The 26,993-nt window shown below is 38.1% G+C and overlaps 2 protein-coding genes and 1 long non-coding RNA gene across 5 annotated transcripts; 2 read left to right on the top strand and 1 right to left on the bottom strand.

The window, feature by feature from the left end:
• Positions 1-1,795: 1,795 nt before the first annotated feature.
• On the top strand, positions 1,796-11,169 carry LOC136282672 (uncharacterized). Its single transcript, XR_010718346.1, has 5 exons — positions 1,796-2,032; positions 7,028-7,199; positions 7,525-7,733; positions 9,697-9,844; positions 9,930-11,169. It is a non-coding gene; the product is annotated as an uncharacterized lncRNA (long non-coding RNA).
• On the bottom strand, positions 2,525-14,294 carry LOC131789781 (endoribonuclease Dicer). Of its 2 annotated transcripts, none has more exons than XM_066170359.1 (13): positions 14,126-14,294; positions 12,900-13,138; positions 11,885-12,571; positions 11,100-11,297; positions 9,885-10,324; positions 9,216-9,385; positions 8,570-8,702; positions 7,487-7,702; positions 7,004-7,177; positions 4,762-6,696; positions 4,325-4,496; positions 3,911-3,983; positions 2,525-3,552 (listed from the first exon to the last, which is right to left on the bottom strand). In XM_066170359.1, the coding sequence occupies exons 1-13, from the start codon at positions 14,176-14,178 to the stop codon at positions 3,387-3,389; spliced, it is 4,656 nt and encodes a 1,551-aa protein (XP_066026456.1). In that variant the 5' UTR covers positions 14,179-14,294; the 3' UTR covers positions 2,525-3,386. The 2 variants fall into 2 exon arrangements, with proteins under 2 accessions (XP_066026456.1, XP_058962934.2); XM_059106951.2 differs by lacking the exon at positions 14,126-14,294 and adding an exon at positions 13,344-13,468.
• Positions 14,295-16,918: 2,624 nt separating this feature from the next.
• LOC131789773 (uncharacterized) lies at positions 16,919-26,287 on the top strand. Of its 2 annotated transcripts, none has more exons than XM_059106941.2 (4): positions 16,919-17,232; positions 22,009-22,153; positions 23,033-23,200; positions 24,050-26,287. In XM_059106941.2, exons 1-4 carry the CDS (start codon positions 17,182-17,184, stop codon positions 24,535-24,537), a joined length of 852 nt encoding a protein of 283 aa, XP_058962924.1. In that variant the 5' UTR covers positions 16,919-17,181; the 3' UTR covers positions 24,538-26,287. The 2 variants fall into 2 exon arrangements, with proteins under 2 accessions (XP_058962924.1, XP_058962923.1); XM_059106940.2 differs by lacking the exon at positions 16,919-17,232 and adding an exon at positions 20,645-20,808.
• The last annotated feature ends 706 nt before the right edge of the window (positions 26,288-26,993 follow it).

Below are 26,993 nucleotides of genomic sequence, written 5' to 3'. Positions count from 1 at the left end.
AGACTTAAAAGGCTGACGTTTCGAGCGTTAGCCCTTCGTCAGAGTGATTGACGAATATAATTATCTGTAGTTAAACTAAAAGGACCATTGATTAAAGCGCTTTATTATTCTTAGATAATTCAATCTTTTCTCCTTAAAAAAATATGAATTTTATTTTAAGGAATATGTCAGTTAAAAGGACACTGAAATTTATGATCACTTTAAGCAACGGTAACGTTAATGAAAACTTCACGTCGTATTATGTTGCAGTAATTGAAGAAGTTTTATCGGGAGAAAAGCGTTTTATTTGTTCTCTAGTATCTGCCATTATCAATATCCCTGTTAAAAGTAATGAGATTTTTATTTGTGAGTCACAGGTGATTAAATATGGCGTGAATTAGAATTTTCTTTATGACATCAATTCTCCATGTTTTTCAACGTTGTCAGAAACCAATATTTGACAGCATTACGAAGCGTTTTGCTTTCATGATCAACATATCGGGATTAAAAATTATAACAATTTGATTATACATAGAAAACTGAGGTGGTAGAATTTTCTGATTAACAAGAAACCTTAACGAAATGTTATAAGATTTCCTTTGAACGCTTTTCAGTATTGCAATATTTTCCTTTGAGTAGCTGAAAATGGGTGTAAGTACACCCCGGTCCTGAAGTTGATACTCATTTCGTGTCATGAGCTACTTACCTCTAAATGACAAAATATCATTTAAATAAGTAACAGATAGCAGAGCTTAAAGTAAATCATTCTAAAAGGCTATTAGGCATGAAAGTTGAACAGAAAGTAGTCATAACTAAACCCCCTGCAGTCAATAATTTACATGTGTTTTCGTGGAACCTAAATAAGAATTAGTTTAGGAACCTTAATAAGCAAACCACGACGGCAACGGCATCGAGGACATGGCAAAATAAACAAGATTTAATGAGCAGGACAATAGTTCAGCACGTGCGTTGTAAAACTTTGTACATTTCTTAGCCGTCTCCTGTAAAAGCAACGCTATATCACCAAAATAGAATCAAATTTTGTGCGGTCTGAGAACGGACACCCCGACCAAGGGTTTCCATTTGGAACTTAACACTGCTCACATACGTTATGCTAATGTTGAAGGGTGGCACCGTAAGGGACGCTGGTAAACACAACCGGGCATTCCCGAAATTCTTATGATCATGACATGAAATATAAATTTATTTTTTTTAATCGACGTCTTCCTCGGCGCTGCTCACTGACTGTTTTAGGTCCTTTATCATTTATTCATAATGTTTTTCATCCTCTATGCGTTTATTTTGAAGGGCTGCATCATTCGCAGACGACGCAAATTTTGGTGATTTCACGCCGTTGTTTTGCAGAAGACGGCTAAGAAATGTACAAGGTTAAAAACGCACGTGCTGAAATATTGTCCTGCCCATGAGATTTCTTTTTTTTTTTGCCACGACCTCGTTGCCGTCGTGATTTGCGAGAGTCCTCCAGTTATAAAACGAGCCGTACTCCCCAAGGCGGCAATAGATCATTTTTGCCATTGATTTCTTTATCCATGAGGTGTATGCACAATGAAGTATGTGGCTGTACGGAAATCTTGTTACTTAATGTAGCAGGAAAATCAAGGTCGTCCAGAAAATTTGCCGCATTTCTCTCTTTAATGCAAAAAAAAAGTGACTACGTTTTCTTAACCAAACGATGGTGAAAAAAGGAACATTGAGAGCAAAGTTCACGTGCAATACTGACTCAAACGCAAATCACGTGCCTAAGAAAACGCACGAGTGAACATGTGACATTCAAACGCATTGTCTTACACTCGGATGTGCGCTGCGTTTTGAGGTGTGTACCTGAGTGAACACAACCTCAAACTTGCGGGACAACGCACGGTGAAAATGGTTTATGTTTAAAGCAAGATGGCGTCTTAGTTTCACAGTTGTTTCTGGCAAGCATTGGCAAAGAGTGTCCTGCACAGTACCTTGTGCTCACAGTACCGCTGCAACACTGTGCGACGAACGGTGTGCAGACTACTAAAACAAAGAGACTTAAAACTACAAAGAGGTACGTTTCACGGTTTAGAGTAATCGGAAAAATGTACATCTAGTTTAAACAGAGATTTCTCTCAAGCTACATAAGCTTTCACTTCCTCTCACTTTGCGCAGGCGAAGTAGCTATGACACTGCTAAGTATCAACGGACTGAGACGAAATGCACGTCCGCCACGTTGGCGTTCGACATCGTTATTTTAAACCAACAGATATTTTGGGAAGTAACGAATAAAAGTCACACGATTGATAAATAGCAGAAGCGTTAATTTTAATCAGATACAGAAACCAAACTGGGGTTCCTCCTGTGAGAGCATATTTCGGTCTCTGAAGAATTTAAGCGAACATGCTCGCTTATCCTCCCATGACAGCTTAGCTCACCATCTGTCACGGAGAGCGAGTAACGAAGCCATTTGTAACACAACTCAAGCAAATTCATGCTAAATAAAATTACCATTTATTATGGAATTACGCGGCATTTTTTATAGAGTAATAACAAACAGCCCACGTGAATGTAACATTAGCGCTTTCCTTTAATCTCTCATTCATGTGTAGTTATTTTACACAGGACTTTCCATTTCATTTCAGCTACACTATTTACAACTGCAACACATATCACGATTACCAAAATCGCTCTTGCATTCTTACATGTACTCTTCTTGCCACACTTAAAACTGGTAAAAAACATAAATCTTTAAAAGGAAATGCCTGATTCCTAGGAAACTAAAATTTTATCTTCATCAATTAGAAACTCATATACCAAAGCGCTGTTATGGTGAACTTTCATAGTTATTGCTGTCAGAGTTTTCTATTATTTTTTTTTTTGCGATATTTTTTACTGTTCTTTTGTTTGTTTCGATTTTTCTCTATTTTCCGTAAATTGTTAGCAACGACGCCCTGGCGCCCACAAAATAGAAAAATAGAGTCATTCAATAGATAAAAAATAAACAAAAAAATATTTTGAATTGTTAGGGACGCCCACAAGTTAAAAACAAGAGTTGTCAAAAAGACAAATTGTAGATAAAAAAATATTTCAAAGCCGCATTAATAGTGCAAACGTCTCTAGACAAATGTCTACACTGTCCTCGGTGTCTGAGAAAGTCAATCACAACACTTAAGGGACGTTTGTAACACAAAGTAATCTTAAACGACTCCCATTCATTCAAGGTACGTCACCTACATAAACGTGGCTCCTAGAAAGGGATGTTCATTGTGGAAGATAATGTACAAATATTATCATAGGCACAAAAGAAATTTACTTCCTGTTACTGTAACAGTGTTCCACAGCATTATCTCAACAACACAAATCTAAGAGAGCACCTTTGCCTCAACATGCCGCAACACTGATGTCCTCCAAGCCTTCACTGAGTCTTAATCTTCCTCGTATACCGCAGTGTATTTCTTTTTCAGCCCTTCAATAGCGAGCTTGGCTGCTGTAGCTTTAGCAATCTTCATGTTCGGTCCCTTCCCATTGTACTCTCCCCAGTGCACTCTCAGAGTGCACTGGATCTTACCATCTTCAAGGGTCTTCGCTTTCCTGGAGAAAACGAAAAAAAAAAAATGAAAATCTGTTAGATTAAATCGCGCCACAACTGCAGTTCTTTGTAATCTTTCTCAATATCTCCCTATTTCAAGGGATAATGTTGACGATTTCATGTTATGCCACACTATTTTGGCACTCTACACGTGCACATGTCCATGTTTTTGGAAAGATCTGCCGCACTCGGCCACAATTACTCTAAAGACTGCTCCTGCAATCCATAGATGTTGTTCTTGGCAAAAATTCACTCTATTACGCTCTAAAATTATTAACACTTTTGGTGCAGTTAGTCAGAGACGTATGCGGGGAGAGTCAACCAACCATCAAAAATCTTAACCTTGAACTGTACACTCACCCAAAGTCAGCCTTCTCGTCTTCCTCGTAGACATGTCTGACGGGATTTCGCGGTATGTTCACCGAGTAATGGTCTGAATAAAAAACATAAATCAATCAATCTTTCCGGTGTTTTTCACCAGGTTCAGGTTCCTTGTAAACATGTCTGATGGGATTTCGCAATATGTTCACTGAGTAATGATCTGAATTGAAAACTTTATATCAATCAATATTTGTAGTATTTTTTTTCTTGGTTCGTTATTCAACGGCGTTCCTTCTCACTCTGGATTTGAGGGTTGAATGCTTCAACGCCATGCTGAGTATACTTTCTCTGACTCATTCTCACTCCTTTTCCAGCTTATTGCGAGAAAAACAACCTCGGAGCTTTCTACTAATAAGACTTTTCCCAAGAGGTGGGTGGCGATGGCCAACTTACCGATGTAGGGTTTCATCATGCGGTAGTACACACCCCAGGTTTTAGTCAAATCCATACCGCTGTCCAAAAATATCGCGCCTGCTACTGATTCAAAGATGTCACCAAGAACTTTAGGCGCCTCGATTCCTTCTTCTTCCTCTTCAGACACGATAATAAATGGGTCAGCGGTGACCTGCCAAAGACAGACTTCTAATAAATCAACTGGAGAAAATATTCGTTAACGCTTTGGTCCATGAAAATAATTAGCACTTAATTTCTCCCTATTAAAATAGCCCTGGATCACACGTTGAGAACAAAGGAAACGTCTCTATCACCAACTAAAGAGGCTCTTGATTGTTACACAAATTCTCCTTGTCAGCACTTTAGGAAATGTATGGAAGACAGAATGGAGAATAAGAAAACTGATGTAAAGGATTAAAGAATAAAGTTCACCCTACCGTTTGAAGCTGATTATCTTTCCTCTCTTCTGCCTCATCTTCCACTCTGTCAATAAAGTTCTTCACTGTTTGGAACCACTTTGGAGACATATGCTTCAGATACTTGTGGTAGTTGTGTTCTACGGCAAGGGTGGCAAAGATGTTATTGTTCACCAAGGCCTGTCGTATATCGGTCAGTTCCCCAGGTGACAAGTTGACGTGACGGAAGTACAAATGTTGCGTGACCAAAAAGTCCAGCAGGGCATCGCCGAGGAACTCGAGTCTTTCATAACTTGGCGTGACACGGTTTTCGTGGTAAGACGCATGAGTTAGTGCCTCTACCAAATACAACTTTTGTTGGAAAGTGTACGAGATTGATTCGTTTTCAAAGTTTTCCAGGCCAGAAGTGAGGCGGAAAACCATATCTCCTTTACCTTGCGCAACTGTTATTTTTGTCTGATCTGGCCAAAATCTAGCATAGCAACCCGATTTGCTATTCTCCGCCTGCAAATCATTGCCGTCGTTGGTGCCAATTTCAGGTAAAACTTTTAGCCCCAGAAACTTCATAAATCGCAACGCACCAAGGTAACCACAGGATATTAAATACGCTCCGATCAGTCCTTCGATGCTGTCAGCTATGGACTTGTCCGCAATCTTTTGAGTGTTGCATTTCTGGCGCGCATGCTCTGTAGCAGTAAGTTTTGTCTCCTTTCCCCTCTCTAAGGTCTCGTCAACTTCCATTGCCTCGACTGTGTCCCCGCTGTCAACTTCCATGGCTGGGCTACCTGTGGTGCGATTCGGTGGTACGTCGCCAAACTGACATCCCGTAGGACACCAAACGTTGCGAGCCAACTGCGTGCTCTGGAGATACTCGCCCAGAGATTTCTTGGCCGCTGCTCGGTACAACGCTAAATTACTAATCTGGTTTTTCTTACGCCGGGTCAGCTTGCCTTCGTCTTTATTGCTGTATGTGCAGAAGAGATGAATGGACACGGCCAGCTTCAGAAATGAGTCCCCAAGCATCTCCAGCCTCTCCAGATTAAATGCATCTACGCTGTGGGTGGTGGTAATAGCTTGAAGAACGAGAAAGGAGTCGGGGTGGTTAGCAGATGGTGGACTGTAACGGAACATTGACCTGATGTCGGAGAAAAGTGCATCCTCGTCTTCCAGGTCCAAAGCATCGCCTTCAACCTCCATGGACGCCTCTCTTGAGCCCTCTTCAGCTCCAATGGGAGGGAAAATTGATTCATCTGTTGTGTCGCGTACATCAGCAACCATGGCCTTGAGATCAGCAACGAGAAGGAGGGAGTTGATACGCTGAAGAATAGATGGTAGAATCTGAGACACGCTAAGAAGAGAAGCGCGAATGGGAATCTGGTCACACAACTCTGGAACAAGACAAATCACACCGCGCTTGTTTTTTGTTCCTTGTTTTCGGTCTACTAGAAAATTCACTCTAGCGGAGAGCTCTTTCACTTCGACAAGTGGTTGATGCTTGTTCGCAATGCATCCCCTTTCTCCGTATTTCAGGCGAAAATATTCTTCATAAGTGTTACCCTGCGACTTTTCCGGGAACGGAGACATCGGAGTCAGATCGCCACGAATTTTCAAAACAGCATACTTTTGTGGAGATTCAACGTAGTTTTTTGTTACCGCTAAGTCTACGACGATGGGCTGATTTACACGGCTTTGTTTGGGTGAATGCGAAAGCTCCTCTCTCATGCGATCAAAGTCAATACTCCTTCCTGAAGCCTTCAACATAACAATGAAGTAACCATCCACACTTCCTGGCACGAATTCCACAGGAGAGCGTAGAACGTGAGTGAAGAGAAAGATATGAAAATCGCGAAGAATGTCCAACTCTTGTTTAGTGATGTTTACACGCAAAGGAGATCTGTGACACTGCAAGGATACCGTGACTTCGCCATAGTTAGGATACAGTTTGAACGATCGTATCTGAAGAGTGAAAAAATTGCATTGTAAGATGAAGGTCAACATTTGTGGTTTGTGAGACCGGTTAAAGTGGTACATGCTGCAATCGTGGACCTTTAGAAGCCAATGAGTTAAATGAAAACAACCAAACTGTCTAAAGCGCGGGAAAACGCAGGCGACCAAGTCGTGATTGGTTTTAGTTTTGCAGCTGATTGGCTGAAAGAAAGGTGCAAGCTTTTTGGACCAATCACAGAGCGACACTAGATTGAAAATTGGCCTACAGAATTAGGTTGCCTGATAAATAATGAAATATTAATAATCAAGTTCCAACCCAAGGAATTCTTTTCGTTGTCAGCATTCCAAACGTGCAAGTTTCATTGAGGAACAGCCGCTCACTAACGACAAACTCTTGTGGCTGAGTAAGTTTAGTGACTTGTATGGTGATGGTCGTGAGGAACTGAGGCTGACCTTCCTGTACCAAGCTGCCGACAAATGCTTCAGGAACCTGGGCAAGAACAAAACATCAGGTAAAGAAGGTGTAAATATTTGTCAAGAGCGGGAAGCGAAGGTGAAACTTGAGTTCAACGTGAGGATTCGAACACTGGTTTCATGATCACTTAATCACAGCGTTTTAGAAGCGAATAACGTGTTTTTTAAAGCTCAAAAAAATTGGTAAATCAACAGCATACCCAAACTTGAATAAGCTTAGGGAATGGTAGCCAAATTCATGCTTACACGACATTGTATTGAGATATATAAGTTAACAGTTTAATGAGTAAGTCACAGGCCAAAATTGTGAAATTCAACTGCTTACCTTTCTCTTGTACCGTCGTCTTCTCTTCTTTGTTCCAGCTTTTGGTTTTTTTCCGCCGGACTCAGCTGCTGCTTCTTCTTCCAAATCACTTTCCTCGTCAGATAAAGTCCGCTTTGGTAACAGGTCATCATCAAGCTCACCAATCTTGTGAAGCAGTTCACAGGCTTTGAGCGCGGCTGCCATCTTGGCTTGGTTCTTACTCAGCATTGGTTCACCCTGATGAAATGCAGACATAGATGGTTCTCAAGTAAGCGATTAACATGGAATTTCTCCTTGCAATTCCAATATGTTAAATGGCGAACAGGTGACGAGAATATATAAGTTCATCAGCGTTAGGGTGTTGTCTTAATGTGACACCATATTGTCCTCTCCAATTTACAAGGAAATGTACAGCAGTTAGTCAGGAGAGTTATTTTTAGAATTTTGGAGAATTACAGGGTTAATTTCCAAGAGTTAAGAAACTGCTTGAAACTTAGCACAGAGAATTAGAACAATGTTGAATTGAGAGACACAAAATCACAACCAAAGTACCCATAACGTAATTTTGTAATTTAATTTATTTAGCTTCGCCCAATTATCTCAGGCATGGAGACCACTACAGCTTTAGCCAATAACAGTGGATCCCGCGTTAACAATGACAAGGGCAGACCCCCCCTCCCCCCCAATTCCCAGTAAACTGGCCAGCCACATCACAGTAATCTCGTGAGTGGGTTCTTTAACGTCCCCTGCCTGACCAAATTGACTAATTAATAGAGGTAGGAGACGGGACCTACAGTTTATTCGTCCTTATCTGAGAAGACTAGAATGTCTATCCATTTCTTGACATTATAGAAAGGTAGCACGTTCTCCTCAGTTATTTTAAGACCTTGAGTGTTGGTCTGGTTGGGGCTTGAACCTTTTGACCTCCCACACAACAGTCCAGAGCTCTAACCAATTGAGCTAACCGGGAGGCAGTTACGTAACAAATCAGAAGGCAGATAAACAGTATCAATAGCCAATGATAATGACAGTGGAAATAGGCAAATTTCCATAATTACAATTTTATGTCTTAGTTTAAAAAAAATAAAAGTCCTCTAAACTTACTATTATATCATCACGTAGTTGACAGTTTATTGGGAGTGTTAGTTTACACCTGTAAAGATATTTCCCAATTTCCTCAACCTTGTAAACTGGCTTGGGCTGAGTAAAACGATCTCCTGGGAGCTTTGAACAGTACCTGAAAAGACAAAAGTAGAAATATTGGTATAATTCTAGTTTTATAAAGTTTGTAATTTTAAGTAATTGGTCATCTCCATATTAAGTATAAGAATATTCTACACCCCTGAGTTAAAATTTAAAAGAGCATAACTTTATGTAGATGTGGTGTAAGAGCTTTTAAAGAGGCAGTGTACTCCCTTATTTTCAACGTGACAGGTAAAAATAATTATCAAACTGGTAGACTTGTCCTTTTACCTGCTGAATTTTCATGAATTCCAAGTGATTTCAGTGAAAGATAAGAGGTAATACCAGCAATTTTGAGGTTTGTAGGGAAGCAAACAGCCAGCTTTACAGTAATACTCATAGTTAATAGAAATCACCCCTTTTCTCAATCAGTGCCCAAGTTTGTTACCCCATACATAGCACATCTTCCCTTTTTACAACCACATTACTTAACAATAAACAAGTCAACCAATTATTTCAAATTTAGAACTACAACACAATTCAAAGTTAATAAATTATTTGTACTTACTTTGAAAGTAGAGCAACACTACTGGTCATTGTTACTCTTGCTCCCTTTCCATTTACTGGTATGTACGGTGGCAGTAAATCTGTGTCTACTGACTCATTACACTCCTCCACTGATGGCTCCAGCCGATCATGGCATCTTTCCAACAAGATTTCCTCAATAGCACGCAACATCTAGGGAATAAGTCATGAACATTAAGAAGAAGAATAATTAACATTCCTTACAATAATTCAACCAGGTTATGAATTTATTTATGATATTTAAACCAGCTTTCACAGTTCAGCTTAAAGCTGCTTTAAAAGGCAGCCTGTGTAAAAAATCTAAAGGCCAGACTATAACAATGACATCTATGTTCCCTATTCTTTGCAAGAAATGCATGGGTTCTTTAATGTCCCCTGCTAACCAGTAGAGAGGAGAAACAGAAGATGGGGCTTGTGGCTTACTATCCCTATACAAGTTGACCAGAATGTCTAACTGTTTGCAGATGTCTTAACAAAGGCAGCACAGTCCTCAGTTATTCTAGCACCCTGAGTGTTGGTCGGCAGTCTGGGGTTCGAACCTTCTATCTCCCACACAGGTGGTGGTGCTCTGTATCCTCCGCTAAACATTATCAATGACAATCACCAGAGTAGGTATGGATTTTTACTGACTTTATTACTTTAAAATATGTACCTCCAATTCATTCTCTTTTTCCACTTGCTCTTTTTCATCCACCAGCATGTAGTACTTGGAACCTTTGGCACGAGCTCTGCCCTTTGACTGTACATAGGAACGATAATTCTTTGGGAAATCAAACCTGCAGACAACATTGCACTTGGGAATATCTAATCCCTCCTCAACAACAGAGGTGGCTATCAGCACATTGAATTCATGTCTTTTCTTGTCATTTCTGAACTTGCGCAGCACTTCCTCTTGTTTCTTAAAATTCATCTCTGTGTTACTGGAGTAGTTAACCCTTGCACCTGTGCCGTGACCAATCACAAAGTCACTTTTGATGAATGAGAGCTCATGATCTAGTTCGGCTGCCTTGTTAAGCTGTTTGCTGAGGATTAGTGCTGTGTATCGTCTTTCAACAAACACAATGGCACAGAGGGTCTTCTCCTCTTCAGATGCTGCAAAATAACCAAACTGAGGATCACCAAGCTGTTTTGCAGAGTAACATCCAAAATCACCCTTGAAACAAATTTCAAGAAAGAGCCAATTTTAAAGCTGGTTATTTAGTGTGTATGGATTGACAAAAAAAACAAAAGTAAACCTAAAAGATTATTCTTACTAATATTACTTTTAACAATTGGCTAAATCTTCCTTAAGGTGAAGTTGGGTAGCAAATGTAGCCATGTTTAATTTTTTTTGTCCCCGTGATTTGTTCCTAAACCACAATGTTGTTCCTCACATTTCTTGGTGGAATGAGGAGATGGCTACTGAATATTGATCTCCCCCTGAGAGATTATTATAGTTGTTGTTATCATCATTATCATTTTTATTGTTGTTAAATTTCCTACTATAATGATTGTAATCAATTTGGCCCTGTCACTATCATCGATATTTTTATTACTAGTACCACTATTATTATTCCATTTCACCTCTCACTGCTAAGAGCAAACCAAAACAAATTTCTCCTCACAATAACATTACAATTCAAAATATACAGGAGCTGAGAGGAAAGAAAAATCATGGGCAGTGGATATTTTGAAATTTAACACAAAGTCTCATGGTTAAAATTTTGAGAAGGTTTGGCACACAATCAGGAGAGATCTTAGAAAAGAAAATGTCAAATTGTGATAAGAAGTGCAGAAATATCCACTTCACTAATCTTCTGTTTTGGTTTTCATTGAGGAAATGAAATATCAGTTCCATAAATAAAGCAGTCAGCAGAGTATTCCTTACCATGCTGTGAGTTAGCAAATTCTCTGAAAACACTCAGAAGTGTTTGAAGTTTAGGCATGAAGTAACAATGTCCACTGTCCTCAGACCCATCACTTTCAGTAAAATTACAGTAAATGCCCCGCAGTTGACGCAGCTGGGTGGCACTAAACTCGCAAAACAATCGCCCTTGTTTGCTGCTTTGAACCTTGCATGCTCTGTCTAGAAGGAAAGATTCCGATTTATAAGTGTATTCCATTCCAGTTGATCAAAAGATGCCAACAAAGGCATTTTTATCCAATCCCAGGTTAATTTTGCTTGAATTGGAATAATTTGGTATTATGAGCAGAGGATTTGGCACACTGATTCATTTCTAATAAACATTAAGTCAATATCTGTCATGTAGGCTAAACTCTTCAACTCTCCGAGTGACTGCATCTAACTTCTCCTAACAGGATCACCCAAGAATCAATCAACCATTAGGGTATCAAGATTAAAGGAAATGATCACCAACTAAAGAAGCTCTTGATTGTTAAGCAAATTCTCCTTGTCAGCACCTTAAGAAATGTGTAGAGAACAGTATGGAGAATATGTATACTGATGTTAGGGTGTAAAGAGTTAAAGCAAAATTTTAAAAAAACCTATAAAACCAAACTTTTTGGAAATGGAGTCATAAGATTTTTCCCTTCTTTTTGGATAATATTTATGATATTTGGTTCGCGTTGACCGTATTATGATTTTTCGAAAACTTGACTTAAACTTTGGGCACAGTTACGTCAGTTCCCCTTAAAACTGAAACAGTACCATACCTAGATCCTTGATTAGGTATTCTGCTACTTTAAAAGCAGCCCAAGGGCCCAGTTCATCCAATGTCTCCTTACACTCTCTCAGAGCGAACTTCGCGTACCAGTGTGCATTCTCGTCAATTTTGGACACCCGACAGTCGCGGAGAAAACCAATTCCTGGTTTTAAGACATCCGACAGGATTTGGATCAAAATGTTTACATTTTCATCAGTGCTCTCGCTCTTGTAAACAAGGACCAGTTCTTCGGGTTTAGCAGCATATTTTTCAACATCTTCGTCTTGACTTGTTTCGCATGTAGATCTTAATGTGCGTTCCAGCTCTTGGATCTCCGATTCAATTTTATAAGGTTTTACCTTTCCATTTACTATCGAGGCAGTTAAACCCATAACTTTGGGTAATGGGCGCTGTGGGCAATCGCTGAAGCACTGCATTATCTGTCTGTAAGGATCATTCTTCTTAGCATGGTGGCATTCATCAAAGATCAAGAGATTCACTTGCGAGAGAAGTATGTAGCTATGCAACAGAAGGTCTAGGAATATTTGAGCTGTCATGACCAGAACGTTGCTTGTATCGAACTCGTTTTCCCAAGTGGGCTTGTCCCAGAAATCTACACCCATCTCTCCAACGTAATGCCTGACTTTTAAGTCTGTATGTTTAGCGATCGCTTTTGCTTGTTGGCTAGCTAGTGGAACTGTGAAAAAAGGAAGGATGTTATTTACAAAGGGAGTTGATTTCGTCTACAATCCTCAAGCTCCTTTCGACTTAAGGAAATCAAAATGTAAACCACATTCTTCATCTTATATTTTAGTTTCTGGCATCAAAAGTTCCAATAAGTCATAATCAGGCTAAAATAAGGAAAGATCTACGATCATTTCTTCTATTTCCATTGAATTGTATTTGTACGTATGCGAGGACCGCTACTACCCATCTTCGCAACCCCGGCCCGACCCGCGCTGAGATATCGTACCCACTCCCCCGAGGTAAAGCTGATCTCATAAAGACAAAACATATGAAGGTACCTGTATTTACAAGGAAGAAAGTTCTTCGCCCGCCGTCTTTATAGTTTCCTCTTACTTCATGAGCGAGTTCTTTTATGAGCATGACACTTATAAACGTTTTGCCAGTTCCCGTGCCCAGACATACGATGGTGTTCCTTTCCTTCGCCCGCTCTAGAAGTTCCACTTGGTACGGCCGAGCTGAAAATTTTCCTTCGGTTTCTCCATCTGTTTTGCTTTCGGAAGCCTTCTCCATGGTGTCACTTATTAAAATTTCAAATGATGACAAAAAGCTTGAGTATCAATGCAAAGCCCTAAATTGAAATTCCTTTTACAATGAAGGGCGATTCAACCGGGAAATTACTTCAAACACGGTAGCTCATCAAGGAAAATTATAACAACTTTTAAAGTGATCGAAACAGGGACAAACAATCGATCGCTTGTGATCAAGAAATTGCATTCGCTAACCTGAAAATTCCCTCACCAAAAGCTCAAAATTTTCTTCAACGTTACAATATTCTTATATATCTGAAGACAATTAACAAAAGTGCTTCGCATAGCAAAATTAATGCCATGACATCATTATGTTTTCCGAGAAAGTTCCTTGCATCGATTTCCGGGAAAACAATGAATACGTCAAAACAAAAGATCGTTGAAAAAAAACAGAAAAAACAAATGGTATGTAAATAATCCACGTGGCTGGCTTTGATTCGTAACACATCGATCAAAATAATGTCACGCGCTAAAAGAAAATTGTTGCAGATTTGATTATGGAACTCAACTACAACTATGCATTTTAATTACAAGAATTGCTTTAAAAATATCTTGCATTTTTAAAAGAAAGTGTCCCATCTCTGTTTTTTTTTCAGTGCTTGATGATGTCACTTACTCAGTTATCTATTCCCTACAGGAAGAGGAAGACAGAATGTTTCCAGGAAAATTTTCGGATTCGTGAAATTTTTTAAGCAAGAAGGGGAACTTTTGAAAGTAATTTCTCACGGGAAACAAGATCGATGTTTATTTTGGGCAAACTTGAATAATTATTTTCACTCTACCCAGCCTTAAGTCCAAACGGGTGACCGTAATCTGATGGGTTAAGCCAAAAGTTTGTCATTTCAATGGAATCTGATATTAATATCTTTTTTCTTACTTTTTTATTGTTACTAACTGATTTTTTGTCGTCCCTTTCAAGCCGAAGGTATTTCCACACTGTACAAGAAGATACTCAAAGTATTATGAAATGGCCCTACCATAAAAACGCTGCATATTTATGCTGGGGTTTTCTCATCCGTGTCAGACCCATTTCGGCGAATTCATTCCAAGTGCCTGTGAAATTCTAAGAAAAGGATTGACGTCAATGACTGAGGACCTATTGATTCTTTAACACCGCAGTTGCAAGGCTGACGATCAAGTACAATAGTATGTAGACGCCGTAACGAATTTTTAAACTCTGGCGCTTTGAGCGGCTTTTAACATTCCTCTAATCTATCTTTTTCCTCTTTACAGAAATAATGAATGGAGAACTAATCTAAGCAATAGACCGCACTTTCTATCGGTTTACAGGGGTAGTGACCCAGGCGTGAACACTCGAAAAATGTGCATATCACGAGCCGGAGGCGAGTCATTTATAAACTTTTGAAGGGCGCTCGTAACCCTTCAGTTCCTTTATAAATTTTGCATATGTCATTCAAATACGTTCCGATGCGCATTACAAATGATGAAGATAAGATCTTTTCTCTTGGTGGGGGCTCCCGCACTCGTTAACTCTCCCTTCAAGCTTCTCGTATACAACTTTCACAGAAGCCTCTGAAGATTGAGTAGAGGGGGGCAGAGGAATGGTCAAACCCAGCAGCAAATATGTAAGAGCTAAGAATGGGAAATTTTCTCGTCTCTCACCAGGAGAAAGTGAAATTGGATTAATGAAATATAGGACAGGCTAAGAGCCGTTACCAGACATCAGGAAAGATTCCAATGCAAAATTGTTCTGATCCCATTAGTAAGTGAGAACAAATCATAACAACATCAACGAGGGCGGCATTTAATTTGAAAGACTGATAGTTGGTGACGAGGCATGCGGCGAGCGAGTGCGTTCGATTTCAGACACCTTACTATCGATCTCTGGCTTATTTTAAGCGATTGCAACAAATCAAAGTAGCGGGAAAGGCTTAGAAACTTAATTTTGAACCACTTTCCTTCAGCCTCTTCTAATAATCAATGAGAATAAACTCGTCAAAAAAGGCCGCCAACTTTCTTTACTTTGTTGGAAAAGAGCAGAACAGCCATGAATAATACATGGGACTGGCATTACTGGTCTCTTCCAGTATTCATGCACAAACCGTTTACAGTTTAGGACCAGGGAAGTACACAGGTCGTGCAGAAGTGAACCAGAGATATAAAAGGCGAACTAGAGCGATGCGTAATCTACGGGTCACGGGTCTTTTCATAATTTTTTTTCTCCCTTTTTCGCTGTCTGTGGGACCGATTCACTTTGAGTTCCAACTTTACGTTAAGTGGTAAATACTCTAAGTCTTGAATCAACCAAAGGAAGAAGAGCTCTTGCTATAAAACACTGTAAACAACGAAAGTGGACTTTGACCAGATAAAAATATTGCTTAGTCACTCGCTTAGAAGTGCTCATCTCTCAAACACTTTTACAGCTGTATGTAGCCGGCTTTAAAACTTCCAGATCTTAAAAACTGTGTTTTGTACGCCAATTCATCCAAAAAAGAGACGTTTTCTACATCAACATGTCATTTCAGAGCTCCATCGGGTTGAAAAAACAGATTAATACCTTAATTGAAAAAGAGAGTTTACTGAGAGCATCCTTCTCAGCCGTCAGTGTGCAGCAGTTTTAACAGCTAAAAAGCTTTGTATAAAACTTCCGCGACCAATGCGTTGGAAGTATTTCCTGCCTAAAAACTATGCAATAAAATTTAATGATAGTTACGTGGAGGCAAAGGTCTCTCTTTGCAACGGTTTGATTTAAGGTTTCTTGCCGAATGTGGAAAATAAATTGCCCGGCCATATATCATAATCATTCTAGTGCAAAATGGACTCGTGCGTGCACGGAAATGCATGGCCATAGTACGGTTAGCCAGAGGAAAATCTTCTCTGGTCAAGAGGATCCATTTAATTCATAATGTAAACACTGGGCAGCTAGTGTAAACAATTGCCAATTGCCTTTAAAACGGTTGTTTTCGGAGCCAACTAATTAGGGGAAGGGGGAGGGTTGGGGCAAGTAGTGAGGTCGGTAAAGTCAATCATTCAACATCTTTGTTGTTGAAAAATGTCTGCGTTTTCGAAAGGTTTTTTTGTTCTTTTTTTGTTCTTTTTTGTTTCTCCTTCAAAAAGTTTTGGATTCATTTCATTGTGATTCTCGTCGCAAACTGAGTATTTCACGGATGGTCTGAAAGTTTATAAAGGGAGTTATCGATATGATAGGGAAACGTTTTAACTGTCTGTGGTGGAAACAATATTTCAATTTAAGTATATAATTTTATTAAGTCCATAATTTGTCTGCGACTGAATCGTTTAGCAACATGATCTGCAGTACTGATCTGTCACTAGAGGGATTTGTTTACCCATGTTAATGCGTTTACTGCTGGAATGAAGACTAAGAAAATGTGTATGGATCTTAAAGGATCAAAATCTTAAGTTCCAGATTTTTTTTCAGCGACCATAAGTACAAAGTACTTGAATGTACGGAGCAAACAGCACTCCAATCCATTCCTGATGCCGATTTGTCCGATTTCTCTGAAGGTAGGAAGAGTACAACACACTCTCGTGAATTCGTGGAATTTCTCGTTTGAAGCAAAAAAATATAAGGTGTTAACATCTCTTCTGTATGTCCGGAAATGTTAAGAATTCGCTCAGGGGTCCCTAAAAGTGGGTTCTTGTACCAACATTTGATGTCTCGACAACCGGCTGCCTGCGGGAGTCGAATATGATCCTGACCTTGAAAATCACGGGGTGAGCTAAACCTGCTGAAACCAGTCAAATTATGTAATACGCTCTGAGTATAAAAGTCACCAGATTTTGAGGACTATAGGTGTCTGCAACGGTATGCTCTTGTCTCATGCCTGCCTCTACAACATTTTGTGACAGCATACCGCAAACATTCTGCAAATTGATCCATTTTTTATTGAAAGCACCTGTCCTTGTGATCGAAGGTTCGTAATTCCAATATCACTTTTGAAAGGCATTTTCAGTTAATCTGCGCCGACACTTTACAAGAGCTGTGTAGAGCCAACATCCGAGAAAGTAGCGGACTGAAAGCGTTTCATCTCTTCTGAGTTTTCCGGCGACCATGAAGCATTGGCTGAGAAGAAATCACCCATGTAACTTCTTCAATATTCATGTAAGTTATCATTGTATTTCTCTTAACTGGTTCCTTTTGTCCAATAGTTTGTGCACAGACACAATATTTCAAATCACGCCAACACTACTACTTATATATCATAATGTGGAGTTTTTCACTTAATTATAGAGTTTAAGCGTACAAGATTTTTCAAGCTTGTTCGGTAAAAATCGACGTTGCGTCGCTCTGCAGGAAACTAACATTTTCCATCAGGGGAGGGGGATTTGAACAAGCTTATTTTATTTGTGTTTACACAGTAGTTTATAATTTAAAAATTGGAGTGCATAATCAAATGGGAGATCATTTTGCCACCTCTTTTCTCGATCGTGAACTTTGCACCCTCAATGCACGTTTCTATCCCATTAGAGAAAAGCTCTCCCAATTAAAAAAATTTGCAAAGCTCTTTCAATCAAAAAATTTTTGCAGAGTGCCATATATTAATTAGTATACAAAAGGATGTGATAAAGATCTGCTTTATTTCGCACTTTTTTTAACCTGTTTTCATAGATTTCCGGAAACTGTACCTGTCGAATGTTAAAGCGCGCAAAAGGAACATTTCTTTTAAAAACAAAGACTGGTGTTACTAAAAGTGGGTAGATTGGGGTAAATACGGATTTTCAGGTTTGCGTGAGCATAAGATTCTCTCGACTAAGCTATTGGCTTCGCCATCCCGGGGGATTTTGACACTCTGAGATGATTTAGAGTACTGGAGCAATTTTTGAATTGAAAACAATATCCATCTCCAGACTAATCTACCATAAGGCGTTCTTGATCTCTTTTGCAATGTTTTTTTTTTCCTTTTCTCCTTTTCCTAATTTTCGCCTCTTTACTCGATAAGACCCCTGTCTCAGTAAACTTCAAATCAAACTAAATGACAGCTGTTTCAGGTTTCCTGTCTATCAGATACCCTCATCTTCATACACTAATTGCGAGAAATGTGTTTTCACTTGCTTTCCAAGTCCATTAACATGCCTTTTTATTCTTTTTGTTTGAAATTTTCTTTTGGAAAAAAATACCAGCCACGTATATCCTTTCAGAAGCATTACAATTTCTCAAAAGCCAAAATTAAGCTCTACGTCCCAGCTTAGAATGTCATGGTTGCTATATTCACCCCACATCACACCCCATGATTTTAAGGAACAAACTCTACACACTTGCAACATGTATTTATCTTTGTGTTCTTGCGCTTTAGTGTATCACTTAAGCTTCTGATGCATTTTAGTTGTACTTTAATCATATCTTTCCCCATTTGAGTAACGTCTACCGCAAAAGAATTCATAATATTTGGAGGAAAAAAAATTAGCCTCTTAAGAATCACGCGTCGAAACTGGACACCCAATTTCCTCTGCTAGAGGACTTTGTTGACAGATTCTTTGGCATTCAGACACAACAGACTGAAAACGCTAGAAAGAAGTTAAGCAGTCACGAATTTACCATAAATAGAATCACTTTTGTTGTTGTGGTTGTTGTTGCATTTTTATCTGAATATCTCGCCACTCTCACCATAAGCTATGGTTATCGGGTGCGGGAACCTGAAATTCAGCATCTGGTTTACTACATGCAGTGGGATGAGTCGAATCCTGGTGAGAGAAAATTCTTGGCTCAGTTACCTGAAAAAGTTAAAACAAAGTGTGCATCGGCACGTGCTAGTTTTGCAGTGACGCAACTTGCGAATATAATTTTATTTTGAGTTCGACGCGGGTGGCTGGGAAGCTAACAAAATCCCTCCTTTGTCACGTGCCGACCACGCGAATATCACGACTAAATTTAGGGGAGGGGGGGAAGGGGTAAGTGATGATGTTTCGACCGAGTAATTACCCTTTTTCCACTTTTTCCTCTGATACTTATGTAAGAAACCGTCCCTCCGTGGGGTATCATACGATTAATGGTTCCGCCCTCTTTTAAGAATATCGAGGATTCATTCTTTACGATAGCATTAATACATAGAAATACACAACAAAACTCTTTGTTGACAAGGTAAAGCATATTTTAAGAGATGTTTTTGAAAAATTTGTTCTCTTGGTTTCTAAGATCATTTTTAGCTACTCAATCGTTATGTCATACTGAGAGCTCGACCTTGCTGCGCCGTTCTCAAACTTTCCCGCGTGAGGAAAGCACGTGAATTTGTTTTGTTACGCAACGACTGCCATAATTGCAACCCGTGCGCTGCATGTAACGGAGATTAGGCATGCTGCCAGGCTCTTGTAGTTGTGCAAACAGAAAATTGCACCAAAGCTTTCACTTTTATTTCCAACGCTTGAGGCAGGGACAACGGGCATAAAATATAATTTCTTATGAGTTAACAAGCAAATAGCAAGATACGTTTTACACGCAAATAACGAAAGCTTTCAGAGGTACCTCTCCGACGAAGAGCTAACCCTCAAAACGTCAGCTCTTTACGGTGGCCAATATTTACGTTATCAACTCGGTTGATAATACTAAATTACCCTGTTATTCTCTCCTACCGACGCAGCACCACAGTTTCTATAGAAACTTACCCCCTTTATTCAAATAAAACTATGATGTTTCCTATGTTTAAAAACACTTGATAGGAAACTTCGGAGGTTATCCTCTTGGAGGTCTCTCCCAGAATGCCAGAATGTGAGCTTATAATGTAATATAAACAGGTCTTCTGACTTAATTCGAGATTATCCCGAATTTCGAGTCTGATAATGCTACTTTTAAGTAAATAGTATTCAGTGGGTTACTGAATTTCATCAAGTTTTCCTGTCCGTTGTAAGTCGAGAGTTTTTACGGGATTTGTTATGAATTTGTAAAACACTTGCCACGCTCTCATCTAATTAGATGCGAGAATATTTGTTCACTCGCATTGTTTTGCATGCGTAAGAGGAGGACTTCGAGTGCTTGATAAGAATAAAAATGATAATTACGATAATATCATTAATATCGAAGATAGGAATACCACTTCAGTTGTTGAATGTTATTGTTGCCGAAAAAAAATCGTTAAAGTACTCATCTGGCCGTTTTGTTTTTGGTGCACGTCTCTGAATAGATATGTACACCAGGAGGTTCGGGCCTAACAATAATACTTTTTAAAAATTTTTCAAGGAATTAGTTCTATTAGGGGTTAAATCTAATCTGTTAAGGCATGAATGCTTCTCTTTGGAGTTTAATGGGGATATAAAACCAGGAAATCGTTAAGTAGGGTCACAGACTGACTTAACCAAAGTTATCAGTGTGCAAAATAATCTTTATTAGCAAATAAACCTCCATAGAATAAGCGTGCGTACAACCAGATTCATTTTAAACAAGTAGAAAAAACTCTAGTTTTTTCCCAAGCTTAAACGAGCCCCATTGGAATATCATGAACTCGTTTTTTTGATAAATTTATTTATTTTAAATGATGCATATTCACAGGCCTAACCTTATACCGTTTGAAACTGGGTACTACATTTGACTTTGGCTCGCATTTTGGCGTTTAGACACAACAGACAATGAAAGCAATTTGTGGTCGTTGTTCTGCGGGAACGATGGAATATTTTGTACTCAAAATGAGTTAAAATGAAAGAGTTCTTCTGTGTTTGCTGTTATGGAAGCATATGTGGCGTGGAAGAGGTAAATAAAGTTACTAATTTCGAAATATTGACGATCTCAATCGATCAGAAATTCGATATATTTCATGTGATTGCGGGGACTACGTTATCTAGAGAATTCTTTATCATGGCCATTTGCAGTCGGGTTTGTAATAAGCTCGATGGTTTCAGTGTTAACCATTCTCAAAATTCTGTATCATCTCGTTGAACGAATGTCAACGTGCGCAATTATTTGTGTTAGCAGTTTATTTTACCTTATTTGCTTTATAGGGATGTTACTAATTAAACATGATCTGACAGATGAACAATCACGAAACGGAACAAACAAATATCTATACATAGATATTTGCTTCGTTATATCTGAAATATTTGTGGTATGGGATGTAGTACTTCCCAGAAGGATGAATTTTGAAATATCTTTCAATGGACGCATCGCTCTTCTTTTGTTGCAATGTCTGCGTATGGCGCTAATTAACTTAGTTAATTAGGTGTAATTCGACTTAGGATTACTTGTTTTAATTCCCTAAAATTGTTTGAACAGAAAAGACATTAAAACTGAAAAATGGATAGATTCTGCAAACAGGGAAAGACAACTGCTACTTTTGTTTTTATCAAAGCATAGAATGCAATGTTGGAAATTTAGGTGAAAAATGCAATTTGCACTTTTGCCAAGTAGCTAATCAAGCTGCCACCTATTTCTTTTTTCTTTCTATTTTACTTCCCATGAAACAACAAGGAGTTCTGCTATTTCCCTTTGATGGAATACTTGTCCATCATCAGATAAATACTGTCCCTCTTCCCCCCCCCCCCCCCCAAGCATTTTGTCAGGTTCCCAGGCTTTGTCAGTGTGCTGGTATACATTCATACTCCTGGGAGGAGCGAGCGAGGAGGTAAAGTCTCTCGTCTAAGGACACAATGCAGTGAACTTGCCAGATCTTGAACCTGTCTCTCTTGAGGCTTATTGATGCCCAATTCCCAAACATGCTGCAACTAGGATGATAATTGTTGCTCTCCTTGGATGAGATGTTAGTTCTAGTTTTCAGGTAATGGTTAAGTTTTCCTGAAATTTTGCCCTCATCCATTCATTCCCTTGAGTAGTGTGGGTTGATTGTGAGAATCAAGAATCCAGTGTCCAGTTTAAGAACACAGCATTTTAACCTTGTCAGGGCTCAAACCTGCACATAACTGTTGATATTTCCTAACAAGATTGCTTTATATTCAGGATGGGAAGCAACTGCTTGGTACCACAGGAACATTTGCCAGACAAATGATAGAATCATGTGAAGGTGATGGAAGAGAATTCAAGAAAAGAAACAAGAAAATTATAGCATCCAAAGAGATCAAACTGATATGGGCAAATAATCGACGTAAGTTTTTAACAAACATGAAATACAGTAATTGAAGCTTGTATGGCCCTACTGAAGTTTTTTTCTCAAACACTTCTTGGTGATATTTAAGGCTGAGCACCAAAATCTGACCCAAATTGCAAACTGAACAAAACCATACATGCATCATGAAAAAAATAATGATAGTTGCATAGTCAGGAAGGGTTTTAGATGGGACTAACAACCTTACATTTAACTTACCATCTTTCCAGTAGGTGTGTGGGAAAATATCAATTTTTGGGGATGTAGGCTTTAATAACTTTCTGTCAAAAGTCAAACAATCATTTTCTATTTTCTGTTGCTAGTGTCTGGAGTAAAAAAAAGCTTTTTATACTTGTGTCATTTGGTTTCACTCAATTAGTGAAAATATAACTAATTGTAGGTTATTTATAAGTCAAAAAAATGTATTTTGAAGAGTTTTTAACCTTTAAACTCCAAAGATCTCATTATTGATTATCTTAACTCATGATGTTAGTTTGGAACATTTTGCATTGGATCAACTAATCCCTTAACCCTTTAACTCCCATAAGTGACCAAGACAGAATTTCTCCTTACAATATCAATACAATATCTACCAGATAAGTGACGAGAATAAAGAAAAATATCAATTTGGGAATAATTGATTGATCCATTACTTAATTCTCTGAATTATCATTATAAGAATTGTATGATTGACAGTAAGGAGAATTACGAATTTGATGTGGGAGTTAAAGGGTTGATTGATATTTTTCTTCACTCCCATCACTCATCTGCTTGATATTGTATTGATATTCTAAGGAGAAATTCTGACTCGGTCACTTGCAGGAGTTAAAGTTTGCTTTTCTTAATTCTTCTCTTTTTCTTTTCTTTGTACCAATTTAGAAACAAATGCAGTGTTCAGTAAACTTGGAGCAGAGGATATTGTCACTCGCTATGATAAGCTTTTGCATGAATGGAAGTTGATGAAAGATGCGGAACAAAACTTTAAGAGGGTTATGGGTTTGGATCTTGATCGACCTCTCACACATTGCTTGGACAGTATTCCTCCAGGTATGTACAGTGCTAACCCTTTACACCCTGAAACCAGTATGCAAGTTCTCCATACTGTTTTCTATACATTTCCAATGGTGCTGACAAAGAGAATTTGGTTAACAATCAAGAGTTCTTTTATTTAGTGATCATTTCCTTCGTCCTTGTGACCTTCATGTGTGATTTATTGGTGATATTCCAAGGAGAAATTCGGTTCTTATATCACTCTTAGGGGTAAGAATGGAAGGGATTCCCACTGCAGATTGTTTTCATCTAATAAGTTTTTTGGACATATATTTTTTTAAAACTTTGAGTCTCATGACTCATGTTTCGTTTAAAATATTCCAAATAAAAATACATTTTTACTTAATTAAATGGCTATGCTGTTTTGTAAGTTCCTGGTAGAAATGTCCCTTTAATTTTGAAGTAGGACTTTGTAACTTCAAGCAATGAATCAAAAGGGCCAAATGGATCTTTTCACTTTATATTTGAGGAGAGGGTTATCAGAAAAACTGACATCATGAATGTTAAATTCTTTCTGACTAAAGGCTGATGTTCCAAATGTTAGCTTTAGAAACTCTTAACAGTGGCCACTTTACGTTATCAACTCTTTTGATAAAACCAAATTGTCAATTATTTGTTTGGTTTCTGAGCTCTCAACCAAACACAGCAAGCATTTGCTGTGTGACTCTTCCACTGTCAGGAGTGATCACCTAGTATCACTCTGATGTGACACCAAATTCTCAGAGCTTAAATTGTAAGAGTCATGTAGCACATGTAGGGAGAATTGATGTTGATATCTCAAGAGTTACAGGCTTAAAATTGTGCAAGCATTCTTAGGATTTGTCCTTTTTGACCAAATATTTGCAGACATGAGGATTGGGTTCAGTCATGGTACAGATGACAGTGAATATGAATTCCACTTGGATGTTCACCCTTTGGTCTCAGTCGATAAACTCAAACCACCAGTGGCTGAACAACTGAAAACAGCCATGCATCTCTTCAGTGTGATTTCTAGCACAATGAACTTTGTAAAGTCTGAAGGAGCATCAATACAGCGAGATCTTGAAAAGCTGATTGCTAAATTTAAGGATGAAAAAGAAACCTGTGTAAACATATTGGGAGTGAGGCGCAGTGTGGAACTGCTAAATGTACAACAAGTGGAGCAGGCTCTCCTTATTGTCAAGGACATTATCTCTTTTACATCAGCACGTAGTCACGCCTTGATGGAATATATCGTTGCACAGGGAGACAAAGTTGACTTGCATGTGTCTAAAGCTGATCCACAGAATCCAAAGGTGATTATCTTTTCGAAGAAATTAAGGAATTCAAAAAAGGAGAAGACAGGTTCTAATTAACTTGAAATAATTTTTTTGCTTTTTGTGTGTATGTTATTGTATATTTAGATGGCTTAAGGTACATTAAATTGTGTGATAGGTTGTTGCTTGAAGCCAGTTGGCTGTGGAAACCCGCTGGTTGTCAGATCATCTTGCACATCTTTCAAATTGCAATCAAAAACCGAAAAAAATTATTTTTGAATGGATTCTAACATCCTGATTGATATCTGGTGATAAAAAGTTACTCAAATATGTCCCAGAATGCAAGAAATCTTGTCTTAGAGGCAAACATTGCAGCAGCAATTGGCTTCAGTTGATATGTTGAATTTCAGTTGAAGTCTTGATCCCAGTGACACAGCTGCAAATTACACAAATACAAATTGATTTTGGAGTTGTGCATTGTTCATAGCAAATGGCTTGAGTGGGCTTCAAATATTGGTCATAGCATCTTATTGTGAGTCCTAAGATTTCACTTTAAATTTCCTTTCGGGATTGGAATAAATTTACAACTAGCACTTAATCATATATAAGCTATTATGGACTGAAGAAAATTGATATCACTACTGCTGCTAGTGCTGCATATTTTTTTCAATGGTTATCCACACACTAAAACTTTTTTTTCCCTTTTCACTTTTAAGCTTCTGAGTGGGTTTATTTTTTGGGTGGCCCATACGAAGGGTGAGACCATGAGATTGAGCAGGCTTATTCTTGCGGCCTTACCCCTTGCACGGGAACCCAAGTAATACTCTTTTCATAGGCTTTTTCAATTGTGGCTGGTCCACAAAGGAAAGTGCTGGTAATAGGGCAAAATTTTAAAGAATGTGGCATTATCATCACCTTAAAACAAATTATTTTATTTTCAGAATTTAATTTATTGATTGTTTAGTATCTGTAGAATTACTTTTTTTCTTCTTAGAAGCTCAGAGAGTCAAATTTATAAGTATATTTAAGTAAATTGGTGAATTTTGTAAATGTAATTTACACAACACTTCCTGCTTATATATCCCTTTAATTGCAAATATTAACAAGAATGTGACATGTTGGGCCTTATCTTTGCAAGTTGCCAAAGTTCAAATATCAATTCTTTGTTCTGTCTGTGAAAAAAATGTGGTACAGTTTTAGCTCTAATAGTTTGTGTTAAAATAAACAATGTCTCTCAGTTGATGCTTTATTACTTTCTTTCTCCTATCTAATTATTTGCTTTAAAATGTATTGATATGGTTAGGACTGAAATTTCTCATTAGATTGAAAAGGCACATCAGTTTTTTTTTTTTTTTTGATGTAACACTATCAGCTGTGCAAGGAATGAACATATGTACACTAACACTCAAATTAAAGAGAATTATTGAAGTATAAAGTAAAAATTGAAATTAATTTCTTGCTAGTGTGAACAACATTTAGTCATTGTAAATTTAAGTAGTAAGTAACCTTAATTCATTGAATCCTTTAGCTTCAAATTCAATCAAAATTTGTGAAATTATCTTTATACAAATTGATTGGGAGATATTTTGGGTATAGATATAGTGTATAGGGGAAATTAATTAATTTTAGCAAATAAGACTGATCAAAATGATGTATTTCTGGAAAAAAGTAATATATTCTACAATAGTTATTATTACTAGCTAGCCTGAAATCTTAACTTATTTCTTGTTTGATGATAATGAGAAAGTCACATAATGATTGAGCAGCTTACACCTAATAATGATCTTCTTTTCTATTCTTGATTTGACTTTGTATTTTGTGAAGCTCTCAATAAATTTTTTGAATCAATTGTTTTGGAAATGTGTGATTTAATTGGTATTGTCATAAACAATGTAGTTGTAGTGTGTGTGTGTGTGATTTTCTCTTTGTAATGAAGGTGTGTTACCTTGTGTCATAGACGGACCCCCCACAATGCAAAAGTAATGCATAAAGAGTTTATAAATTATACTGAGAAACATGAAAATTTTGCAGGAATATGAGATTTTTGTAGATTGGCAAACTTTTGTTTTGTGGGAATGATTGTCTTGTGCTTCAAGATGGCGGAAAATTTTGCTGGAAATCAATTTTGCAACTTTTTCAGGCAACAGAACGTTAATAAGCAAGAAAGCACAACATTCTTTTTAACCACACGCTTGGTTACAGTAAGCTCTTTTTATTAACCATGTCACGAAATCTGAGGACCTTCCAGTACAAGGACTATCATTGATATTTGGTGTGCATTTTCTTTAACTTTAACAGAACTTATATCGCACAGGGTCATACAGGGCCCAAAATCTCCATCAGTCAGCAATGTATAACAAGTTCTATAAAGGGGTGTTTTTTCATCTCGAATTAAAGCGTAAATTATCTACATCAGCAGAATTGACACGCCACTCTCTCATAAGGAAAAAAAAAAACAGCTCTTATTTTTAATGTTGCGAAAGGAGGAAACCTAATTAAGTTGAATAAGATAATTTGGTTCTATTAACTGAGTTGATAGGGTGAATTGTTCCTCG

Source organism: Pocillopora verrucosa, chromosome 7 (assembly GCF_036669915.1).
Source record: "Pocillopora verrucosa isolate sample1 chromosome 7, ASM3666991v2, whole genome shotgun sequence".
NCBI classification, from domain to species: domain Eukaryota; kingdom Metazoa; phylum Cnidaria; class Anthozoa; order Scleractinia; family Pocilloporidae; genus Pocillopora; species Pocillopora verrucosa.
The sequence above is the reverse complement of the archived record's forward strand: the minus strand, read 5'-3'. Positions and strand labels throughout refer to the sequence as shown.